The following is a 21,956-nucleotide window of genomic DNA, read 5'->3' as shown; positions in this document are numbered from 1 at the left end:
ATCATTTATATAAATATACATAAGTTCAAATTTTCGAAGTAGAAGTTGTGTTGCCTTAACTAAATTACACAAACTGTAACACCCCAACCCGGAACAGGCTGGCATGTCACTCATACAGATATCAAAACTAAAACCAATCCATAACGTTGAAAACGAAAGATCCTAATTATATTTTCATTACATTACCGAAATAAAAATACATCTTTATCTTCACGACACTCTTCACGTATTCCCCACGTTTCCCAAATTACCTGTCAAACAAATAAGACAAACACCAAAAAGAAAACCACGGCTGAGCCAAAAAGTTGCTCAGTAACGGAGAAATCAACAGTAAAAGTAAGGCGGGCATACAGAAGCAAAACAGATCGGTACCGACACTAACAAATACAAAAGATGGCATCGAAACAAATACTTTTATAACTTGAATCCCAAAACTTATACTGAACAGATAACAGATACTGAACATAATTAGATGCATATAATCATATCAAACATATCATAACAGAGACAAGACATACGTGACAACATATAACAATAAAACAAGTCACGTAATATAGAAGCACCCACGAGCCTAAACAGAGGCATGCATGGCCATAGTCCATGCGCCGAGATGGTGCGTGTAGGCGCACACACATTATTCCATCTCAACAGGAGTCAGGAGTCAGAGCTAAGATCGGTCTATTCGCCTCTAGGGGCCATGTGCTACACAAGCACAAACTAGAAACGCCGTGAACTTTAGTTACGCACCGTCACGATGAGTGCCATGTCGTTGACGCCCCAACGACAAGTAACTTATAATTGCTCGGGTGACAGAGTACAAAGCGTATCAGAAATAAAAGTATCTTGACATAAGTCTAAAGAGAACATGCAATAACGAGCACAAAATCTAAGGTCTATTGCATGCTACAACAAATACCAATCATATAACAATACGAAACAGAAAGTACTGACGAAACATCCGTACTACAAAGTAACGGACTTGAATAAACATACTATAATGAAAAGAAAACAGAATCCGTACCTTAATTTAGCCAAGCAAGGTAAACGCAAAACAAAACAAGTCGTCCTCAATAATACGAGAGCCTACGTTCCCATAATATTTCAAATTAGATTTAGCTATGACTGTTTAGATTACTTGGTTGTAAGTTGATGTCCGACCACAAAACTCTTATAATTCTTGGCTAATTAATTTAGTTGCTCAACATATGATCTTACGTAATTATATATAAAAGGTTTACGCTTTTCCCAACTATATTGACACCATGACACTCTAAAGTTAATAAATATAATACTTGACCTTGTAGAACATATTTAGAAAACACACCATACACTTATATATATATATATAGAGAGAGAGAGAGAGGCATCAAAATGAGTTTTTATGCTCCACCAAGGTGTTATTTACATAATTATATTAAATTAAGCTAATATCACTTTAAACCACATTTATGTAAATTATTAATTAAACCAAAATACTAAATCTGGTAATACTATTTAAATAACCAGAAATATATAAAAAAAAAACAATGAAGTAGAAATTTATGAGGCTAAAACCCCCCATACTCATCTTCTTCAATTAAAAAAAATCACAGTACAATATTAGTCAAAATAAAACCAAGACTTGTCTGACTCATGATCATATTAATGAAGTTCCATCACTACTGAGTATTTAAGTTGTTCGACTCTCATTTGAATTCAACTATCAGTTAATTAATACATATGTCCACTTCAAAAGAACACATAAATGATGGAAAACAAAGGTGCGCGTGCATGCACCGGTGGATCGAAATCAGAAAACAGACGCAGCAAACTAGTTATCCAATTTGTATGATTATTTTTCTCAACCTCATGTCATGTTCAAAAAAAATAATAATAATAATAAAAAGAAATTAACAAAGCTTTAGCCGTCGGAACGAACTCAAACCAGAAATCGTATATTTATGCGAATCCAAATCGTAAGGTGGTTCGTGCGGGTACCTTAATAGTCGAACAGAAACATATCCGAAAGTGAGGCAAGATCGGTGAAACACGAGTAACTCCCAGTGGCGTGAATCAGACTGAACCGTACGGAATACGAGTGGCGGGTAGTTTGGTGGCGGCGACTACGGTAGTTGTACGACGACGATATTCACCAAGGTAGCGACGCTTCACGGCTGCGACGAGTATAATCAAAGCATGGCGATGGTTACAGTGGTGTATGGCTGGAGTTCGGTTGGGCAAAGGTGCTCGTAGGCGGTGGGTTTCCGCCGAAACGGAAACAAGTTTGAAGAAGGATTTTAAAAAAACTATTGATAGTTCAAGGATATTAAATAATCAAAGGTCAAAACGTAATGCACATGACAACCGACTTATCCGATGAGTTTGTTGAAATTTTCAAAAGAGATGGGCTCAAATAGTTGGTGGATGAAACTGATTGCTTGATTCAATCAATATCTTCTTTGGATTAAAAAGATAATTTTATTTCCCAATTTAAATTCAATTAAACAGTTTAAACGTTTAAAATAAACTGAAGTTGATTTTTTTTATAATTATTATTATTATTATTATTTTGAATATTACAATTCTACCCTCCTAAAAAAAAATTTGTCCTCAAAATTGCTAAGCACAGATACGAACGATCTCAATCATAACGGACACGGAAAAGACTTAACACATAGCAAGCATTTAGACATAACACATACTAAGGTACGGAGTTTCTGAGATGGCAATTAAACGGATACTAAAGCAAATCAAAATAAGTATCCCTAAAAGGAGCAGATGTAACTGGAGGATACTCTAAAGCAGTTAACAAGGACTTCAAACACTTAGCAAATAAAAGTGATAAAACATACATTCACACTTAATTATCAAAAGTTAAGACAAATAATCTAAGAACTGATCATCGAGTTCTATTGATAATTTTTATTCATTTTATAAAAAAAAATATAACTTTTATTTTCGAATATTACAATTTTACCCACAAAAATTCGTCCTCAAATTGTTAAAGTACGGATGATGAGCAAATTTAGATATAACAGTTACGAAATGAATTTTGAACATGGTATACTTATATATGAAACATACTAAAGTGTGGAGTTCTGAGATGGTCAAAAGATACATACAAAATAATTTCAAATTCGAAAATAACAAAACAAGTAAAGTGAGATTTAGAATGCTAAGACACAACAAATTCAGGTACATACTAATCTACACAATAGGAGTCCAAAAGCACACATATGTACCTGTAATTCACGATTATGTTCGCGACCATAATTGTCAATTACCTTACATAAGTGTCCTAACGGTCCTCTTATCATGCATCTCAATAACCTATTAAAATTGTAAAGAAAGCTAGTGTGGCGATAAACAAATCATAGTTAGCAATAGTTCTAAAACAAATACAAAAGCGAACACCAAAACAAATGCTGAAAGACAACAACTAACGAGTACGAAAATTGATCAGAAGTTGAAATCCTAACCCAACGTCTACCCATTAACTCACAGGTTGTTTTTAAGGTTTAAATTTTCTACAGGAAAGAGCCTAAGAGCCTTGGCTCTGATACCATAATTGTAACACCCCAACCCGGAACAAGCTGGCATGTCACTCATATAGATATCAAAACTAAAACCAATCCATAACGTTGAAAACGAAAGATCCTAATTACATTTTCATTACATTACCGAAATAAAAATACATCTTTATCTTCACGACACTCTTCACGTATTCCCCACGTTTCCCAAATTACCTGTCAAACAAATAAGACAAACACCAAAAAGAAAACTACGGCTGAGCCAAAAAGTTGCTCAGTAACAGAGAAATCAACAGTAAAAGTAAGGCGGGCATACAGAAGCAAAACAGATCGGTACCGACACTAACAAATCCAAAAGATGGCATCGAAACAAATACTTTTATAACTTGAATCCCAAAACTTATACTGAACAGATAACAGATACTGAACATAATCAGATGCATATAATCATATCAAACATATCATAACAGAGACAAGACATACGTGACAACATATAACAATAAAACAAGTCACGTAATATAGAAGCACCCACGAGCCTAAACAGAGGCATGCATGGCCATAGTCCATGCGCCGAGATGGTGCGTGTAGGCACACACACATTATTCCATCTCAACAGGAGTCAGGAGTCAGGAGTCAGAGCTAAGATCGGTCTATTCGCCTCTAGGGGCCATGTGCTACACAAGCACAAACTAGAAACGCCGTGAACTTTAGTTACGCACCGTCACGATGAGTGCCATGTCGTTGACGCCCCAACGACAAGTAACTTATAATTGCTCGGGTGACAGAGTACAAAGCGTATCAGAAATAAAAGTATCTTGACATAAGTCTAAAGAGAACATGCAATAACGAGCACAAAATCTAAGGTCTATTGCATGCTACAACAAATACCAATCATATAACAATACGAAACAGAAAGTACTGACGAAAAATCCGTACTACAAAGTAACGGACTTGAATAAACATACTATGATGAAAAGAAAACAGAATCCGTACCTTAATTTAGCCAAGCAAGGTAAACGCAAAACAAAACAAGTCGTCCTCAATAATACGAGAGCCTACGTTCCCATAATATTTCAAATTAGATTTAGCTATGACTGTTTAGATTACTTGGTTGTAAGTTGATGTCCGACGACAAAACTCTTATAATTCTTGGCTAATTAATTTAGTTGCTCAACATATGATCTTACGTAATTATATATAAAAGGTTTACGCTTTTCCCAACTATATTGACACCATGACACTCTAAAGTTAATAAATATAATACTTGACCTTGTAGAACATATTTAGAAAACACACCATACACTTATATATATATATATATATATATAGAGAGAGAGAGGCATCAAAATGAGTTTTTATGCTCCACCAAGGTGTTATTTACATAATTATACTAGTTTAAGAACCCGCGAGGTTCGCGGGTGGACTAAAACACAAATGAATAAGTTTAATTTATTGAAGTAATCGTTTGAATTAAATAACCGTTGAAGTAATAATAAATTAGTAAACTACAATGAGACAAATAATGTAATATCTCGAGATACATGATGATACGCGGGCTTCAACCAAAACCATATTATTTACTTTGAACTGTAATATTCTGTACAAACGCATACATTGGACGAAACAAACAGAAAATTATTCAAATCCCTCTAAACTTGATTTTATACAGTTTCACACTTTAGGCGACTTCCAATCCGCTTGACCCCGCTCCACTCATCCGACCAGTTTACCTGAATGTTTTCCTTGAAGTGAGGGTATACGGAATAAACGGGAGCATTATTATCACCTTCAAAAGTGTATTCCTTTGTACCAGTTGCTACATCCCAAACCTATAGTCACAAGACAATATTCTCGCCAGAATAATTGTTGTAGATGATGTATTAGTGCATGCCAGCGATGAACGCACGTTTGCGGAGGAGAATAAAAAGCCTACCCTTTAGAACTACCAAATTCAAAATCTTTAAGAATAGACATGCTTGAAATCTCTTCGCATTGCCCAAAGTGCTCCTCAAGCGTTCTCCTAATCTGTGCAAACAAAAAAAAAGATAATGAATAATAATATTGAAATATATATTTAACTAAGAGACCTGTGGGATGTAGTCATCTGGATATGTAAGACATACAAAGTCAAAGCCATCATCAGTATCAACCCCCTTTATAAATTCTTAAGATTATCCACTCTTTTGCGAAGACCTATCATTCCGACATTATAATACACGATCATCAATTCACATCGATATTTTTCAGATGTTCAAACATAATGAGATAGAACCATTACTCTATGTATCACCCTCCATATCCAGAAAATTATTGTTTCTACAAATTGAAATTAAAGCAATAAGGATTTAAAAACATCACCAAACAATTCATGTAATCAACTCATAAGCATGCTATGAAAATATACAAATAGAACTGAATTATTAAAATACAAAAAGAAAAGGCATGTTAAGATCTTCCTACACCTAAATCACCTCATGCTTTTTATACATCTACTGAAACACATTTGTTTTAAAACAAACTAAACCTAGCCCCAGAAACATAATATGCCGTTTAAGAAATCGAATACCTCTGTTTCCTTGACGATGAACTCGAAAATTTAGATTGCGAACTACCAGACGTCCTGGTCTCTCCGTGCCGCTGACCCATCCCCACCACCCAAAACCTATCCAAAAACCTCCGTGAACTCGATGGCAGCAATCGCATGCTACCACCACTCGACACCTCCTTGACATCCCCATCCGTAAACCTCATCCATGAAGGTGTTCTTAGCTACTTAGAACGCAGCGGCATTTTAATCTCCCAGTCTTGTTCCAGCGCCCGGTTGCCACGTGCTGCCTCTTTGATCACAGCAGTGGCTTGAACCTGCTCGTGAAACAGGATCTGCACCACCATTCGCAGCAGAAGCCGATCGTTCTGTGCAGCGTGTATGGACGCGTCTGCTGACAACTTTTTCACATCAATTAACTCACAAACTTTCTTCCTTTCGACTTCAGTTAACGTCGGGTGTTCTTTCAAGTAAACGTCAACAGCGCCATAGATTGCATCATGTACCGGTCTAGCAGCATCAGGGATTGACCGTGATAACACTGTGAAAACAGTGTGTGTGAGGTTCCGATCACTTGCAACTTCTGCAAGGTAACCATCGATCAAAAACATAATATTTACTTTGAAATTTAAATCGTAAATATAATGATTTAAAGGAAACAACTCACTGGTTTTATGGCTAACAGGGTGATTCCAGAGGGCGTGTAGCTTCGATTTCGGTCTAAAAATCAAGATCAGATCGTGCCAAATTTCTAGAGCACCAAAAATATCTGTTAAACTTAAATTCATGATGAAATCAAGCAAGATCAGAGGAGAGGAAAGACGAAGTGTTCTTACCCTGGTAACCAAAATACCCGCCAGAACCCTTTTTTGCCATCGTCGCCAGTGTTCAATCCACTGTTGTTGCCTTCACCACCAGCACCACAACCAACCGCCACTGACACCACCACTATCCAACACAACCACCATGACAACCGAGCCGCCACTTCCACACAGGGCTTTATATAGTTATATAGATAAGCTCAGCCATCTCCGATGCTTCACTACACACAGGGCAGATCGTGGAAGCCAGATTAATGTTTCGACATGCTAAAGCACACCTCCTTGGAAGCCTTTTCCCTCCATGACAAAATGCCCACTTTCATAGGAACCCATTTGTTCCAATGAATAGCATTACCCGGCTGCCCAAACCTTTTTAGTACAAATCATTGTTTTAAGATGCGGACCAAAAACGTACCCGAATCATCAAGAAGCCAAGACCACTAATCTCATGAATTAGAAACTAAATGAGATCCCGAAATACCAAAAAGCATATCACAATCCGTTCCTTCGACTCTATCCCCAGGATTTTGCTTCCAGCTCCAGATAGAGGTGTACAAAAAACCGGTTATAAAACCTAAAATTCCAAAAAAAAAAAAAAAAAAAAAAAAAAAAAAAAAAACTAAAACGGTTACTTTAAAAAATGGTTTTTCTATAACCGATTCGGTTCGAAACCTGCCCCGCCTTTTGATACCCGGTTCTGGGTCTTAACCTGTTCTCCAAGGTATTTCCCATGCTTAAATCAGTTAATGGATTTTCAAACAGCCCATCACAAACTTCACCCGTAAAATTCTTTTAACTGCATCATCAATCCGACTCACTGGGATATAATTGTTGTTCACAAGATAGGTTAGCCCGTCGATAAACTCAAAGTAGTTGTACCCAATCATGACCTGCAACAGTTTGACAAAATAAGAAACTTAAACACACCCACAATTAAATTAAAAAATGTGTTTATATAAACACACAAATATATAAGTTAAAATTGTTGAAATAATACTTCTAAAATAAACCATCACCGTGTGATCATGAACCCATATTCCTTAAGATTTGTTTGACACGAAACAAACTAATACATTTTAGAAAAAATGACTCATTTAGATGGTAACTATCTAATCACGGACCCATATTTGGTAGGATTTTGTTTTAACCCAAATCAAAATTAAAGCTTCTTTAAAACGACCTATTTTGACCGGTTGCCATCTATTCATGAATCATTTTTTGTCAGATATTTTATATTTTTTAATCTGAACAAAATTAATACTTTCTTAAAACGCCATGTTTGACCCAGTACCACCATCTGATCATGAACCCATATTTGGTTAGATTTTGTTTTAACCCGAACCAAAACTGAAACTTCTTTAAAACAACCCATTTTGACCGGTTACCATCTAATCATAAATCATTTTTGGTTCTCCTTTAAATGATTAATAATTGAAACCTGCAATATACACAAAAAGAAGCAAGACAAAAAATACATAGAATGTCTTTTTCATGTATTGCTGCAGCTATTATATTTTTTGGCTCTCCTTTAAGGGTTGTTGTCAAAAACTAAATTGGATAACATTTATGAATATACATATAACGGATATGGCATGTAACAAAGAACTCTAATATGCTGTTGTACTGCATATAGGCACGGTTGTTTACTCAAAATGATATTCTAGGGAGGAGAATTTGGGATTGCTTATATACAGCTAACAAAGAAAACTTGTATCATCAACTGAGTTTTTATTTTCTATTCAAAAGCTTATTCATGTTCTTATATTCAATGGCACTGTCCACTTTCCTTTGTTATAATCATAAACAAAAAGCCAAATCGCACCTACCGTGATTCACCAAGGTTCTTTTTGTCTTCCCATGATAAGTTTGTACAACTTCATCAACAATCTAACACCAAATAAACTCCATTAATTATAAAAGTTACATAATCATAGAAACTGAAAGCAATCTATATAGACACAAACAATAACACTATCAGCTACCAATCATTTTATTGGTCAAAACGTTATAGAGTGAGCGGTTAGGCACTCAGAGCATTAAACTTTTTGATTTTAGACTTAAGTGGTTAAAACCACTAAAACACAAGGACTCAAAAAGTAAATTACTCTTCGTCCCTAAGGGTTGGCCAGTTTTGCGACTTTTGTCCAAAGAGTTGTTTTTTTTGCATATGGATCCCAAAGGTTAGAAATCTTGCCATTTTCATCCCGCTCGTTAACTCCATCCATTTTTCTCTGTTAAGTCAGGAGTATTTTCGGTTTTTTTTTAACTTAAAGGACATTTCGGTCTTTTTACTTAAAGGGCATCTCTTTAGGTCCATCCAGCTTATTACCCCTGAAAAAGACTGAATTGTCCTTTAAGTTAACAAAAAAGTCGGAAATACCACTGAATTAACGGAGAAAATGGCAAGATTTCAAACCTTTTGGATCCAGAAGCCGAAAAACAAACCTTTGGACGAAAGTCGCAAAACTGGCCAGACCTCTGCGACGAAAATGACATTTTACTCTTTTATTTTATACGTTTTAATAGGTACTATCTTATTATCTATATCTTTTGTATACTCAAATCTGCTTTGCGCTATTGTCCTACTAAATGTGACAGTTACATAGAAAGGGACTCGAACAGTTAAACCAACCACAAAATGATCAATGGTAACAGGAGTGATTGGTCCTCGAAGGGGTGTGTTAAGTTCCAAACCATCTTCTTTCGGTACTTCAACAGCCCCCAAAATGGATCCCACAAGACCATCTTCATCATGTAGCAATTCTAGTAGTTGTTCTTCGGGAACTGACGTAAAAGTAAAATCATCAGCAAATATTTTAAGAAAAAGAATTGATTCCAAAACTGGTACACCAATCTATGATACGCACTTCGAAACTGAGTCACCGGAATCTCATCGAAACATAAGCTTAAGCAAAAAATCTACTGGACTTTGGTCGACCCAAAATGCCATACCGTACCGACCACGAAAAACGAAAGAAGTGGGTAACAAATTGGTACTAAAAATTGTTCGGTACGGTATCGTTTTGGTACCGGTACCTAGTACCAAATGAAAATCCCTAGATAGAAACTCCTATTGTCGACAATGACTCTTCCAGCAGATTCACTCAACATATACGAGACTACGTATGCATTTGCCAATCTAATTTAAAGGATGGCTTTACAAACAGGACTTCAAAATCAAACTAATAAAGTACATTATGAGATATACTAACCATAACAGAAGGAGAAACTATCCAGTTTCCTTTGTTGCAATCACAAACAAAAAGTCAAATCGCACCTGAGCAAGGAACCGTGATTCACCAGGGTTCTTTTTGTCTTCCCATGATAAGTTTGAACAACTTCATCAAGAGTCTACACCATACATACATAAACTCATTTAAATTATAAAAGTTGCATAATCATAGAAACTGAAAGCAATCTATATAGACACAAACAATAACACTATCAGCTACCATTGTCATTTAAAGTGCATATAGTGAACAAAACAAAAGAGAGAATGAAGGGTATATTAGTCATTTTAAACCTGTGTCCATTTGAATCACAAATTCATTACAAAACAAAATTTAGAAAAAAAATTAACTTATGTAGCATGGTCTCATTATGTACCTGGCGAAGGACATCCAATGCATTTCCTTAAGTAACATCACCAAGGATCCTCATAGCAATGTCGGGGCCTAAAAGTGAATTTCGCTTCAAACGTGTCACCGGAAGTAATCATCCCAAACTCTCACTAAGTCACTATATGGGTCACACTATTTTCTTTTATATAGATTCAGTTTTTATGAACAAAACTACATAGAATTGTCATTACAATGGCTCAAAGTAAAAAGTATTTTAAAAAATATATTCAATTTTTATGCAAACCTCTACTTGAATATAAGCTTAAGTGGTTCAGTTAGCTTCAATTTCATATTTTTGGGAGGCCCGCCTACGTTATGATGGCTTGTAATTGTGTGAGAATGAGTTCTTCCACTTACAGGTGGAGGGCAAGATGTAATACATCTGTATACAAAGTTCCTTGAATTAAATATATAGGTTTTCCCCTAATTTATTTTGTAAAACATGTGCGAATGCATCCAAAATTGATAGAAAATCCTTCCAAGGGATCTTTGCTCTTTTGCTTAGATCTGTAACACCTTTTAATTTCCTAAGATTGTAATATCCATACCTATAAACACACCCTTAATTAAACCTAAATCATATTTGTTTCTTCAATTCCACCGATACCTAACCTTGATTCCACATCACATGGCAAATGAAAAATCAAATCCCTAGTAATTTTTGAAAATTTTTGTTCCTTTGGTACTTTCAAACACGTAAATCTACAGAAAATTGCAAAAATCATATTCGATAACTATATGCGTACAAACAACAATCAAAAGCAAAGAATACCTCAATTAAATTGTCAAATATTAACCTGTTTAGCATATTGTTGTTCCAGATCAGTTGATAAGAAACTCTCAAATCACAAAATGCTATAAAATACCATTAGAACATTCAACACAGCTCATCATCAACTGTTAATTACATAAGTTTAACTTACAATAGAACCATCATCACGGCCATTGGCTCCCAGCAATTGATACCAGGTCTATTTATTACACGCATAGGCACACCTGTTAAGTAACATGGAGAAACAACACCATTAATTTTAAATTTTCTCAGAATTGTTATTTCACCATTAATCCTCCATTGAAAAATCAAAATTGTAAAATTGAAATTGTAATGCACATGATCCAAACACACCTGAATAGAAATCCTCTATAAAAAATGCCTCAAAACCCTAAACTCGAAATAGACGTGACGGAGTGTGAACGAAAGGGATCAGAAATCTGGAGCCAATTTTTAGAAGTAGAAGAAATCATTGAGGGCTTCATTGTTATCTCTGTTATCATCAACCATCATCACCAGTTGCGGAGGAAACCCTAGATGACCGGAATCTTTTGAAAGAAGAATCGCGGAAAACATGAAATATATAATCAGACCCAGGGTTTTTGATTTTAAATCTGGTGGCCACAGAGGACGATGTATATTAGGGTTTTTGAATGTAAGGAGGATGAAATAAAAATGGGGAAAAGAGAAAGAGGGGGCGGTGTGAAGAAACGTATGTGATTCGGAGAAGGCTGAATGATGCGTGTTTGAGAAGCCGCTTGCAAAGGAAAAAGAAGAGAAAACAAATTGCCGCTCAAAATCAATCTGTGAGGAATATCACATTGCCAGGTGGCAATAAGTGGGATAAGAATGTGCCAAGTGGCACCAAAATGTTTTGTTTTAATATAGATAATAGATTAAATTAAGCTAATATCACTTTAAACCACATTTATGTAAATTATTAATTAAACCAAAATACTAAATCTGGTAATACTATTTAAATAACCAGAAATATATATAAAAAAAAACAATGAAGTAGAAATTTATGAGGCTAAAACCCCCCATACTCATCTTCTTCAATTAAAAAAAATCACAGTACAATATTAGTCAAAATAAAACCAAGACTTGTCTGACTCATGATCATATTAACAAAGTTCCATCACTACTGAGTATTTAAGTTGTTCGACTCTCATTTGAATTCAACTATCAGTTAATTAATACATATGTCCACTTCAAAAGAACACATAAATGATGGAAAACAAAGGTGCGCGTGCATGCACCGGTGGATCGAAATCGGAAAACAGACGCAGCAAACTAGTTATCCAATTTGTATGATTATTTTTCTCAACCTCATGTCATGTTCAAAAATAATAATAATAATAATAATAATAAAAAGAAATTAACAAAGCTTTAGCCGTCAGAACGAACTCAAACCAGAAATCGTATATTTATGCGAATCCAAATCGTAAGGTGGTTCGTGCGGGTACCTTAATAGTCGAACAGAAACATATCCGAAAGTGAGGCAAGATCGGTGAAACACGAGTAACTCCCAGTGGCGTGAATCAGACTGAACCGTACGGAATACGAGTGGCGGGTAGTTTGGTGGCGGCGACTACGGTAGTTGTACGACGACGATATTCACCAAGGTAGCGACGCTTCACGGCTGCGACGAGTATAATCAAAGCATGGCGATGGTTACAGTGGTGTATGGCTGGAGTTCGGTTGGGCAAAGGTGCTCGTAGGCGGTGGGTTTCTGCCGAAACGGAAACAAGTTTGAAGAAGGATTTTTAAAAAACTATTGATAGTTCAAGGATACTAAATAATCAAAGGTCAAAACGTAATGCACATGACAACCGACTTATCCGATGAGTTTGTTGAAATTTTCAAAAGAGATGGGCTCAAATAGTTGGTGGATGAAACTGATTGCTTGATTCAATCAATATCTTCTTTGGATTAAAAAGATAATTTTATTTCCCAATTTAAATTCAATTAAACAGTTTAAACGTTTAAAATAAACTGAAGTTGATTTTTTTTATAATTATTATTATTATTATTATTTTGAATATTACACAAACCTTCACTCCGATCTTTTATAGGATGTGGTGCCTTCTATAACAATCGACAAGGAGCATTCTTTGATGAATGTGATTGGGGATGCAATTGACAAGAAGTGAGACATCTGAAATTAACTATGTCTTTACGTTTACTTCCTCACAATTGGAACCAAAGAGGGGGAGGAATCACTTAGAGAAAATGGTTGGCTAGAAGCAATACACGAAACTTCTACAACTTGAGGTAAGACATTGAAACGCCCACTATTTCATATATTCGAAAGTCTACAACATGACACATATTTTTTTTTCACTTAATAAAGAAAATTTGGGCATGACCCGTTCGTACCATAAACGATTCCCTGTTTTAACCAAATTTCATTAAAAAACAAAGCGCAAGACATCTTTTGAAAAGATGAGAAATACAACCATACAAAATTCATTACAAGTATTTTGGCGATACCGCCCAAAATGAGTTTTAAGGAAAATACCCAAGTTACTACAAACATCCTAAATTAACTTAACATTACATTACAAAACCTTTTTTGACCCATTTCAAGTGAGCGACTTAAACCGGAAGCGCATATGAGGTTGACAAGGTGCGTGTTCGATCCGAGAAAGGGGCCGAAACACTTAAGCATGAGATTTACCTATTATTACAACAAAGAAAACTTGTCAATAACTTTATATAATACAACTTAAAATTTTACCAACATTATCATTCAATTCTTCTAACATTCATTCTTTTAAGCGGTCGACCCATTTAGATACAGTTCGACATGCTATCTTCCTATTTCATACTTATTCCATACTAATCAACCCGTTCATAACGGATCATTCTCATAAACCAAATCGTGAACATTCTCATTCTATTCCAAGTGACCCGTTCAATACGAATCAATAAGAAATCTCATTCTTGACTACAATTTCCATTAAGGACATACCTTCTATAAATTTTAACTAGAATCTAACGGATTATAAGACTAACAATAAACATGGGTTTGTAATGATAACTATACAACTATTAACATTACATAAACTTGTAAGTAATTGAACTTACCTCGTTCTTGAGCCTTGTGTTGTGAACCGGAACTAGCTCCTTCTTCTTTCACTCCTACACATAATTCATTCTTATTTAGATTATTTCATTCACTACATAATAATCACATTCACACATCATTCACATTCCATTTCATATTTTGCAATGTGTCAATACTATATCTCACTTATACAATTTAACACTTATCAATCCATTCAAAATCACATAGTTTTTCATTGAGGCATTTTATCGAACACAAGGTGTGCATACAACATTTTAAGCCTTATGTATATGTATCCAATGTACGATTTCACTAGCAATATTCACAACTCTTTTAATCAACTAAATTCACATAACTTATTCATTCCACAACCTAACAATTCATTAATATCCTAATACATATTCATTCATCCATTAAAACCACTCAATTTACTTAACTTAAAGAACATCATATTACTAGAACAAATGGGTTTTCCTTCAAACCCTCAATACAAACGAATTCAAGCATAAAACATCCTCTAATGATGGTTCTAATTCATACACAAGCTTAATTTCATACTAATTCACGGATTGATCAAAACCCATTTTCACCATCTAGCATCAAATCACAAAATTTGACTTACCCTATGTAGGAAACTCTTAGATGGTTGAGAATTAGGCCACATGCATTCAAATGATGTCCAGAATCACCTCTAATTGTTAGAGATTTGATGAACTAGGGCAAAGAGGGGTTTCTCCCCTCCTGGTTGATCCCTGCGTAGAACACCCACACTACCCCACATTTACTTTTAATTTCTTATTTATTTTACAATTTTACACATTCAGCCCCTTGGAAACATTCATGTTGTCATTCTAGGTTATTTCCATGTTTATTTATGACTTAAATATAATTTATTTAAAACAATTAATCATTCAAATAATCTTTTATAGACTTTTGGGGTGTTACAAATCTACCCCCCTAAAAGGGGTTTCGTCCCCGAAACCTTAACACGTACCAAATAAAGACGGGTAGTGCTTTCGCATTTCATCTTCTGATTCCCATGTTAGATCTGATCCTTTCCGATGCTGCCATTTAACTAGAACTTGTCGAATGGCTTTATTTCGAAGATGCGTTATTTTGGAATCCTTGATAGCCACCGGCCTCTCAACATAGTTCATTTTCTCATCCAGTTCAATATCATCAAGTGGTACATATGCCATTTCATCCGCGAGACATTTCCTTAGTTGTGACACGTGAAAAGTGTTATGGATTCCATCTAGAGCCGGAGGTAAATCCAACTGATACGCTACTTTACCAATCCTGGCTATAATTTTAAACGGCCCAATGTACCGAGGGCCTAACTTCCCTCGTTTACGGAACCGGATGATGCCTTTCCACGGCGAGACCTTCAAAAATACCCGATCAACTTGCTGAAATTCAATGGGACGCCTTCTTTTATCCGCGTAAGATTTTTGTCGGTCTTGCACTGCCTTCAAACGAGCCCGCACTAGATCAATCTTTTCATTTGTTATCTCCACAACATCTTTAGGAGCGAGTTCTCGCTGCCCGATCTCTCCCCAACATACAGGGGTTCTACACTTTCTTCTGTACGGCATTTCATATGGCGTCATTTGAATACTACTTTGATAACTGTTATTATACGCGAACTCTACCAATGGCAAATGGTCGTCCCATTTTCCCCCAAAATCTAAAATCTATGACACAAGCCCTTAACATGTCTACTAACGTTTGTATCGTTCTTTCTGACTGCCCATCCGTTTACGGGTGACACGCGGTACTCAACCGTAACTTGGTGCCCACCTTTTCATGAAATCTATGCCAGAATCGAGATGTGAATCTTGTGTCACGATCCGATATAATGGACACGGGTACTCCGTGACGAGCTATTATTTCATTCGTATAAATCTCCGCCAACTTTTCAGAAGATATGGTTTCTTGTATGGGTAGAAAGTGAGCACTTTTCGTGAGTCGGTCGGCAATAACCCAAATAGCATCATGGCCTTGTTTGTTTTGGGGAGTTTTGTAACGAGATCCATGGTTATGTCTTCCCACTTCCAAACCGGTACTTCTAAGGGTTGCAATTTTCCATATGGTTTCTGGTGTTCCGCTTTCACTTGGGAACACGTCAAGCACTTAGCCACGTACTTAACAATGTCGCGTTTCATTCCAGGCCACCAATATCCTTTCTTCAAATCTTGGTACATTTTTGTTGCTCCGGGGTGTACCGCATAGCGAGATTTGTGGGCCTCCTCTAGTAACCGTGATTTCACTTCACATAACCAAGGTACCCAGATTCGGCCATACCTGGTCATGATACGGTCAGCATTCGCTTTTAATTCGCCAACTAAGCCCTTCATTCTTTCCTTCCTCGGATCACTAGCATTTAAAGATTTAGTTTGGGCCTCTTTGATCAATTCCAAAAGTTTAGGGGTGACAGTAATCTTCATTGATTTGATTTGTATGGGTGGTGGGTATTCCTTCCGGCTTAACGCATCTGCTACGATATTAGCCTTCCGTGGGTGATAAAGGATTTCACAATCATAATCCTTAATTAACTCCAACCACCTTCGTTGTCTCATATTCAAGTCCTTTTGTTCGAATAAATACTTGAGACTTTTGTGGTCCGAATATATAGTGCATTTTGTTCCATACAAATAATGTCGCCACAGTTTCAACGCGAATACTACTGCAGCCAATTCTAGATCGTGTGTTGGGTAATTGCTTTCGTGCGGTTTAAGCTGCCTTGAAGAGCTCCCAACCCCTGATGTGAAGCATCAGTGTATACCCCCTTCTGATCCCTCGGGTAAGGTTAAGACTGGTGCGTTACACAGCCTACTTTTTAATGTTTGGAATGCGTTTTCTTGCTCAAGCCCCCATACAAATTTCTCATTCTTCTTTGTCAGTCTGGTCAAGGGTAATGCTATTCTGGAAAAATCCTGTATAAACCTTCGGTAATACCCAGCCAAACCCAGAAAACTTCTTACCTCACTCGGGTTCTTTGGAGGAACCCAGTTCGTAACAGCCTCCACTTTAGTTGGGTCCACCAAGACACCGTCCTTATTGATAACATGGCCGAGAAATTGCACTTCTCTAAGCCAGAAGGCACATTTTGAATACTTCGCGTAAAGCTTTTCTCTCCGAAGAATTTCTAATACTTCACGCAAATGATTTGCGTGTTCGGCTCTACTACGAGAGTAAACTAGAATATCGTCTATAAACACTATTACAGACTTATCAAACATGGGCCGGCATACTCTATTCATAAGATCCATGAATGCGGCCGGTGCGTTAGTTAACCCAAATGACATTACTAAAAACTCGTAATGCCCATATCGGGTTCTAAATGCGGTTTTCACAATATCTTCCTCTCGTACCCGAAGTTGGTGATACCCCGAGCGCAAATCAATTTTTGAAAACCAGCTCGCTCCTTGCAATTGGTCAAAAAGGTCATCTATTCGAGGTAGAGGATATTTATTTTTCACTGTCATCTTGTTCAACTCTCGATAGTCAATGCACATGCGCATCGTACCATCTTTCTTTTTCACAAAGAGTACCGGGGCTCCCCAGGGTGACACACTCGGGCGTATGAAGCCCTTATCGAGTAATTCATGTATCTGTGTCATCAGCTCTCGCATCTCAGCGGGAGCTAATCTATAGGGAGCTTTAGCCACTGGCTTGGCACCCGGATTTAGCTCAATTCGGAATTCCACCTCTCGCTCGGGTGGTAACCCCGGTAATTCATCCGGAAACACATCCGGATACTCGTTCACAACTTCAACTTCTCCAATTTCAGGTACCCTCTGTCTTGTGTCCACAATGTAAGCCAAATACGCCTTACCCTCATTTCTTGCGTACTTAACCGCCTCGACAATAGTACACAGTTTTGTCTCTAACTTTCTTTCTCCACGGATACTTATTCGAGCCCCATTAGGTGACAACACATGAATGACTTTCGCCTCACATCGTATTTTCGCGTGATAACGGGATAACCAATCCATTCCTACTACTACTTTAAATTCCCCCAAAGTCATAGGAATAAGATCTATTTCGAAATCTTCGTTTTCTATGGTGATTTTACAATTTCTACAAACTTCACTTAGCAAATTGCTTTTGCTATCCGCTACTTCTACTTCTATGGGTATAGACATTCGTTCCTTTCTAAAAGAGGGATGACACATAAGTTCACTAGACACAAAAGACCTACTAGCACCAGAATCAAATAACACATTCACGGGTATTAGGTTGACTAAGAAAATACCTGATACAACATTTGGTAGAACCTTAGCTTCCTCCGTGGTAATCTGAAACATCCTTCCCCGAGCCTTCTGATTTTCATTCTTCTTTTCGGCTTTGACGTGACCAGGAGTAAAGCAATTGAAACACGTCCTTACGGGACTAGGGCACTTATACCACAGTTATAGCATCCCTTCTTTCCCAATAGACATTCTCCGGTGTGAAGCTTTCCACAAGTTTTACATGGAGGAATACTACTTTTAGATCCTCCCTTATTTCTAGTGTCATGCTGCTTAGGCTTCTTGGATGGACTCGTAGTCACTGTCTTTTTAGCAGCTCTTTTCTCCCCCCCCCCCTTTCCACTTGTCTCTTCAGCTCTATCTCTCTATCCCGGGCCAAATTGATAAGTTCACTCAAAGTTTCACACTTCGAGGGGGTAATGAACTCCCTATACTCGGCCTTCAACATACCGTAATACCGGTTTATCTTCATCCTTTCGGACATGACGAAATCATCACCGAACTTTAGCTTATCAAAGAATATGTTGGTGATTTCATCAATGGATTCATTCTGTTGGCGAAGATGCAAGAATTCATCTTGTATTCTATCAACTGCCGACTGCGGGAAATGATGCTTAAGGAACAACTCCTTGAATTCTTGCCAGGTTAGTGTTTGGAGTCTTACTTCCCCTAACTCTTTACATTGGGTATCCCACCAATCTTTGGCTTGTTGCTGAAGCTAACCCGTAGCAAACATTACTTGATCTTCTTTCTCACATCGGCTACGTATAAACACGGTTTCGATGTTTGCTATCCATCTTTGACACTTTATCGGATCCACCTCCCCATTATATGAAAATGGATTACATGCCATAAAATCCTTATATGTACACCTTCGTTCCTTACTTTTAGTCCCAGACCCTTCAATCATTTCCTTTAACTCCTCAATCTTACTAGTCATCATCTTATCAACAACCCCCAAGACACGACTTTCGACTTCTTGAGCTTACTTAGGAAGGTTGGCATTCATAACCATTTCTGCCGCCTCCATCATCTTATTATCGAATGCCTCTTGTCGTGCTATTTCAGCATCATCTATATTACTTGTGTCCGTCATCTACATAAAACATTCATTCTATATATATTAGAATTCCTTTTTATACACCTCTTCGACACATATAAACTTGTATTATCAAACTACATTCCATTTACAATTCATACTCCGTGCATTATCGTCACCGGCGATCATGTTGTATCTTTTAGATCATGATGAACATTTCAGTAAAATAATGAACATATTAGTAACATAATGAACATTCAGTAACATAATGAACACTCTATTAACATAATGAACATTTCTGTAACATGATGAACATTCTAGTAATATAATGAACATTCAGTAACATAATATAATGAACATTCTATTAACATGATGAACATTCTTGTAACATAATGAACATTCTATTAATATAATGAACATTCAGTAACATAATGAACATTCTATTAACATGATGAACATTCTTGTAACATGATGAACATTCTATTAATATAACGAACATTCAGTAAAATGATGAACATTTAGTAACATAATGAACATTCTATTAACATAATGAACATTCCTGAGGTTCCTAATGCACCATTCACTACTAAGGCTACATATAAAAAAAACTTTTTTCTAACCTTTCTATTACTTTATACTCATAGCAATAATTACTATAAAATTTTCTTAGAAGGTTTACCTCTTTTGCGTCTCGGAGCGAACACACCCATTCTTACGAGCTTTGGGTTTGAGTCCAAACACTTCATTGTGTTCGAATCCCTCAAACCTAGGCTCTGATACCAACTTCAAACGCCCACTATTTCATATATTCGAAAGTCTACAACATGACACATATTTTTTTTCACTTAATAAAGAAAATTTGGGCATGACCCGTTCGTACCATAAACGATTCCCTGTTTTAACCAAATTTCATTAAAAAACAAAGCGCAAGACATCTTTTGAAAAGATGAGAAATACAACCACACAAAATTCATTACAAGTATTTTGGCGATACCGCCCAAAATAAGTTTTAAGGCAAATACCCAAGTTACTACAAACATCCTAAATTAACTTAACATTACATTACAAAACCATTTTTGACCCATTTCAAGTGAGCGACTTAAACCGGAAGCGCATATGAGGTTGACAAGGTGCGTGTTCGATCCGAGAAAGGGGCCGAAACACTTAAGCATGAGATTTACCTATTATTACAACAAAGAAAACTTGTCAATAACTTTATATAATACAACTTAAAATTTTACCAACATTATCATTCAATTCTTCTAACATTCATTCTTTTAAGCGGTCGACCCATTTAGATACAGTTCGACATGCTATCTTCCTATTTCATACTTATTCCATACTAATCAACCCGTTCATAACGGATCATTCTCATAAACCAAATCGTGAACATTCTCATTCTATTCCAAGTGACCCGTTCAATACGAATCAATAAGAAATCTCATTCTTGACTACAATTTCCATTAAGGACATACCTTCTATAAATTTTAACTAGAATCTAACGGATTATAAGACTAACAATAAACATGGGTTTGTAATGATAACTATACAATTATTAACATTACATAAACTTGTAAGTAATTGAACTTACCTCGTTCTTGAGCCTTGTGTTGTGAACCGGAACTAGCTCCTTCTTCTTTCACTCCTACACATAATTCATTCTTATTTAGATTATTTCATTCACTACATAATAATCACATTCACACATCAATCACATTCCATTTCATATTTTGCAATGTATCAATACTATATCTCACTTATACAATTTAACACTTATCAATCCATTCAAAATCACATAGTTTTTCATTGAGGCATTTTATCGAACACAAGGTGTGCATACAACATTTTAAGCCTTATGTATATGTATCCAATGTACGATTTCACTAGCAATATTCACAACTCTTTTAATCAACTAAATTCACATAACTTATTCATTCCACAACCTAACAATTCATTAATATCCTAATACATATTCATTCATCCATTAAAACCACTCAATTTACTTAACTTAAAGAACATCATATTACTAGAACAAATGGGTTTTCCTTCAAACCCTCAATACAAATGAATTCAAGCATAAAACATCCTCTAATGATGGTTCTAATTCATACACAAGCTTAATTTCATACTAATTCACGGATTGATCAAAACCCATTTTCACCATCTAGCATCAAATCACAAAATTTGACTTACCCTATGTAGGAAACTCTTAGATGGTTGAGAATTAGGCCACATGCATTCAAATGATGTCCAGAATCACCTCTAATTGTTAGAGATTTGATGAACTAGGGCAAAGAGGGGTTTCTCCCCTCCTGGTTGATCCCTGC

The 21,956-nt window shown here is 36.3% G+C and overlaps 1 protein-coding gene and 3 long non-coding RNA genes across 12 annotated transcripts; all 4 read right to left on the bottom strand.

The window, feature by feature from the left end:
• Positions 1-45: 45 nt before the first annotated feature.
• LOC110942022 lies at positions 46-2,366 on the bottom strand. The gene is made up of 3 exons (XR_002594570.2): positions 1,978-2,366; positions 1,022-1,083; positions 46-251 (listed from the first exon to the last, which is right to left on the bottom strand). It is a non-coding gene; the product is annotated as an uncharacterized LOC110942022 (long non-coding RNA).
• A 2,700-nt stretch (positions 2,367-5,066) lies between these two features.
• LOC110942021 (coleoptile phototropism protein 1) lies at positions 5,067-13,071 on the bottom strand. 9 transcript variants are annotated; one of them, XR_004889226.1, is made up of 13 exons: positions 12,734-13,069; positions 11,622-11,815; positions 10,482-11,491; positions 10,088-10,226; positions 9,508-9,659; positions 8,702-8,762; positions 6,891-7,765; positions 6,722-6,805; positions 6,076-6,637; positions 5,788-5,825; positions 5,633-5,702; positions 5,443-5,534; positions 5,067-5,338 (listed from the first exon to the last, which is right to left on the bottom strand). XR_004889226.1 is itself a non-coding variant. In XM_035987862.1 (5 exons), the coding sequence occupies exons 2-4, from the start codon at positions 6,928-6,930 to the stop codon at positions 6,279-6,281; spliced, it is 483 nt and encodes a 160-aa protein (XP_035843755.1). In that variant the 5' UTR covers positions 6,931-7,096; positions 7,291-7,489; the 3' UTR covers positions 5,067-5,534; positions 6,076-6,278. The 9 variants fall into 9 exon arrangements, 2 of the variants coding, with proteins under 2 accessions (XP_035843755.1, XP_022039406.1); XR_004889227.1 differs by lacking the exon at positions 5,788-5,825 and having other exon boundaries at positions 5,067-5,534; positions 6,891-7,096; positions 7,291-7,765; positions 12,734-13,071; XR_004889223.1 differs by having other exon boundaries at positions 5,067-5,534.
• Positions 13,072-13,671: 600 nt separating this feature from the next.
• LOC110939437 lies at positions 13,672-15,097 on the bottom strand. Its single transcript, XR_002592256.2, has 3 exons — positions 14,960-15,097; positions 14,358-14,411; positions 13,672-13,947 (listed from the first exon to the last, which is right to left on the bottom strand). It is a non-coding gene; the product is annotated as an uncharacterized LOC110939437 (long non-coding RNA).
• Positions 15,098-20,598: 5,501 nt separating this feature from the next.
• On the bottom strand, positions 20,599-21,956 carry LOC110939436. The gene is made up of 3 exons (XR_002592255.2): positions 21,823-21,956; positions 21,221-21,274; positions 20,599-20,810 (listed from the first exon to the last, which is right to left on the bottom strand). It is a non-coding gene; the product is annotated as an uncharacterized LOC110939436 (long non-coding RNA).

Source organism: Helianthus annuus, chromosome 3 (assembly GCF_002127325.2).
Source record: "Helianthus annuus cultivar XRQ/B chromosome 3, HanXRQr2.0-SUNRISE, whole genome shotgun sequence".
Lineage (NCBI taxonomy): Eukaryota > Viridiplantae > Streptophyta > Magnoliopsida > Asterales > Asteraceae > Helianthus > Helianthus annuus.
The sequence above is the reverse complement of the archived record's forward strand: the minus strand, read 5'-3'. Positions and strand labels throughout refer to the sequence as shown.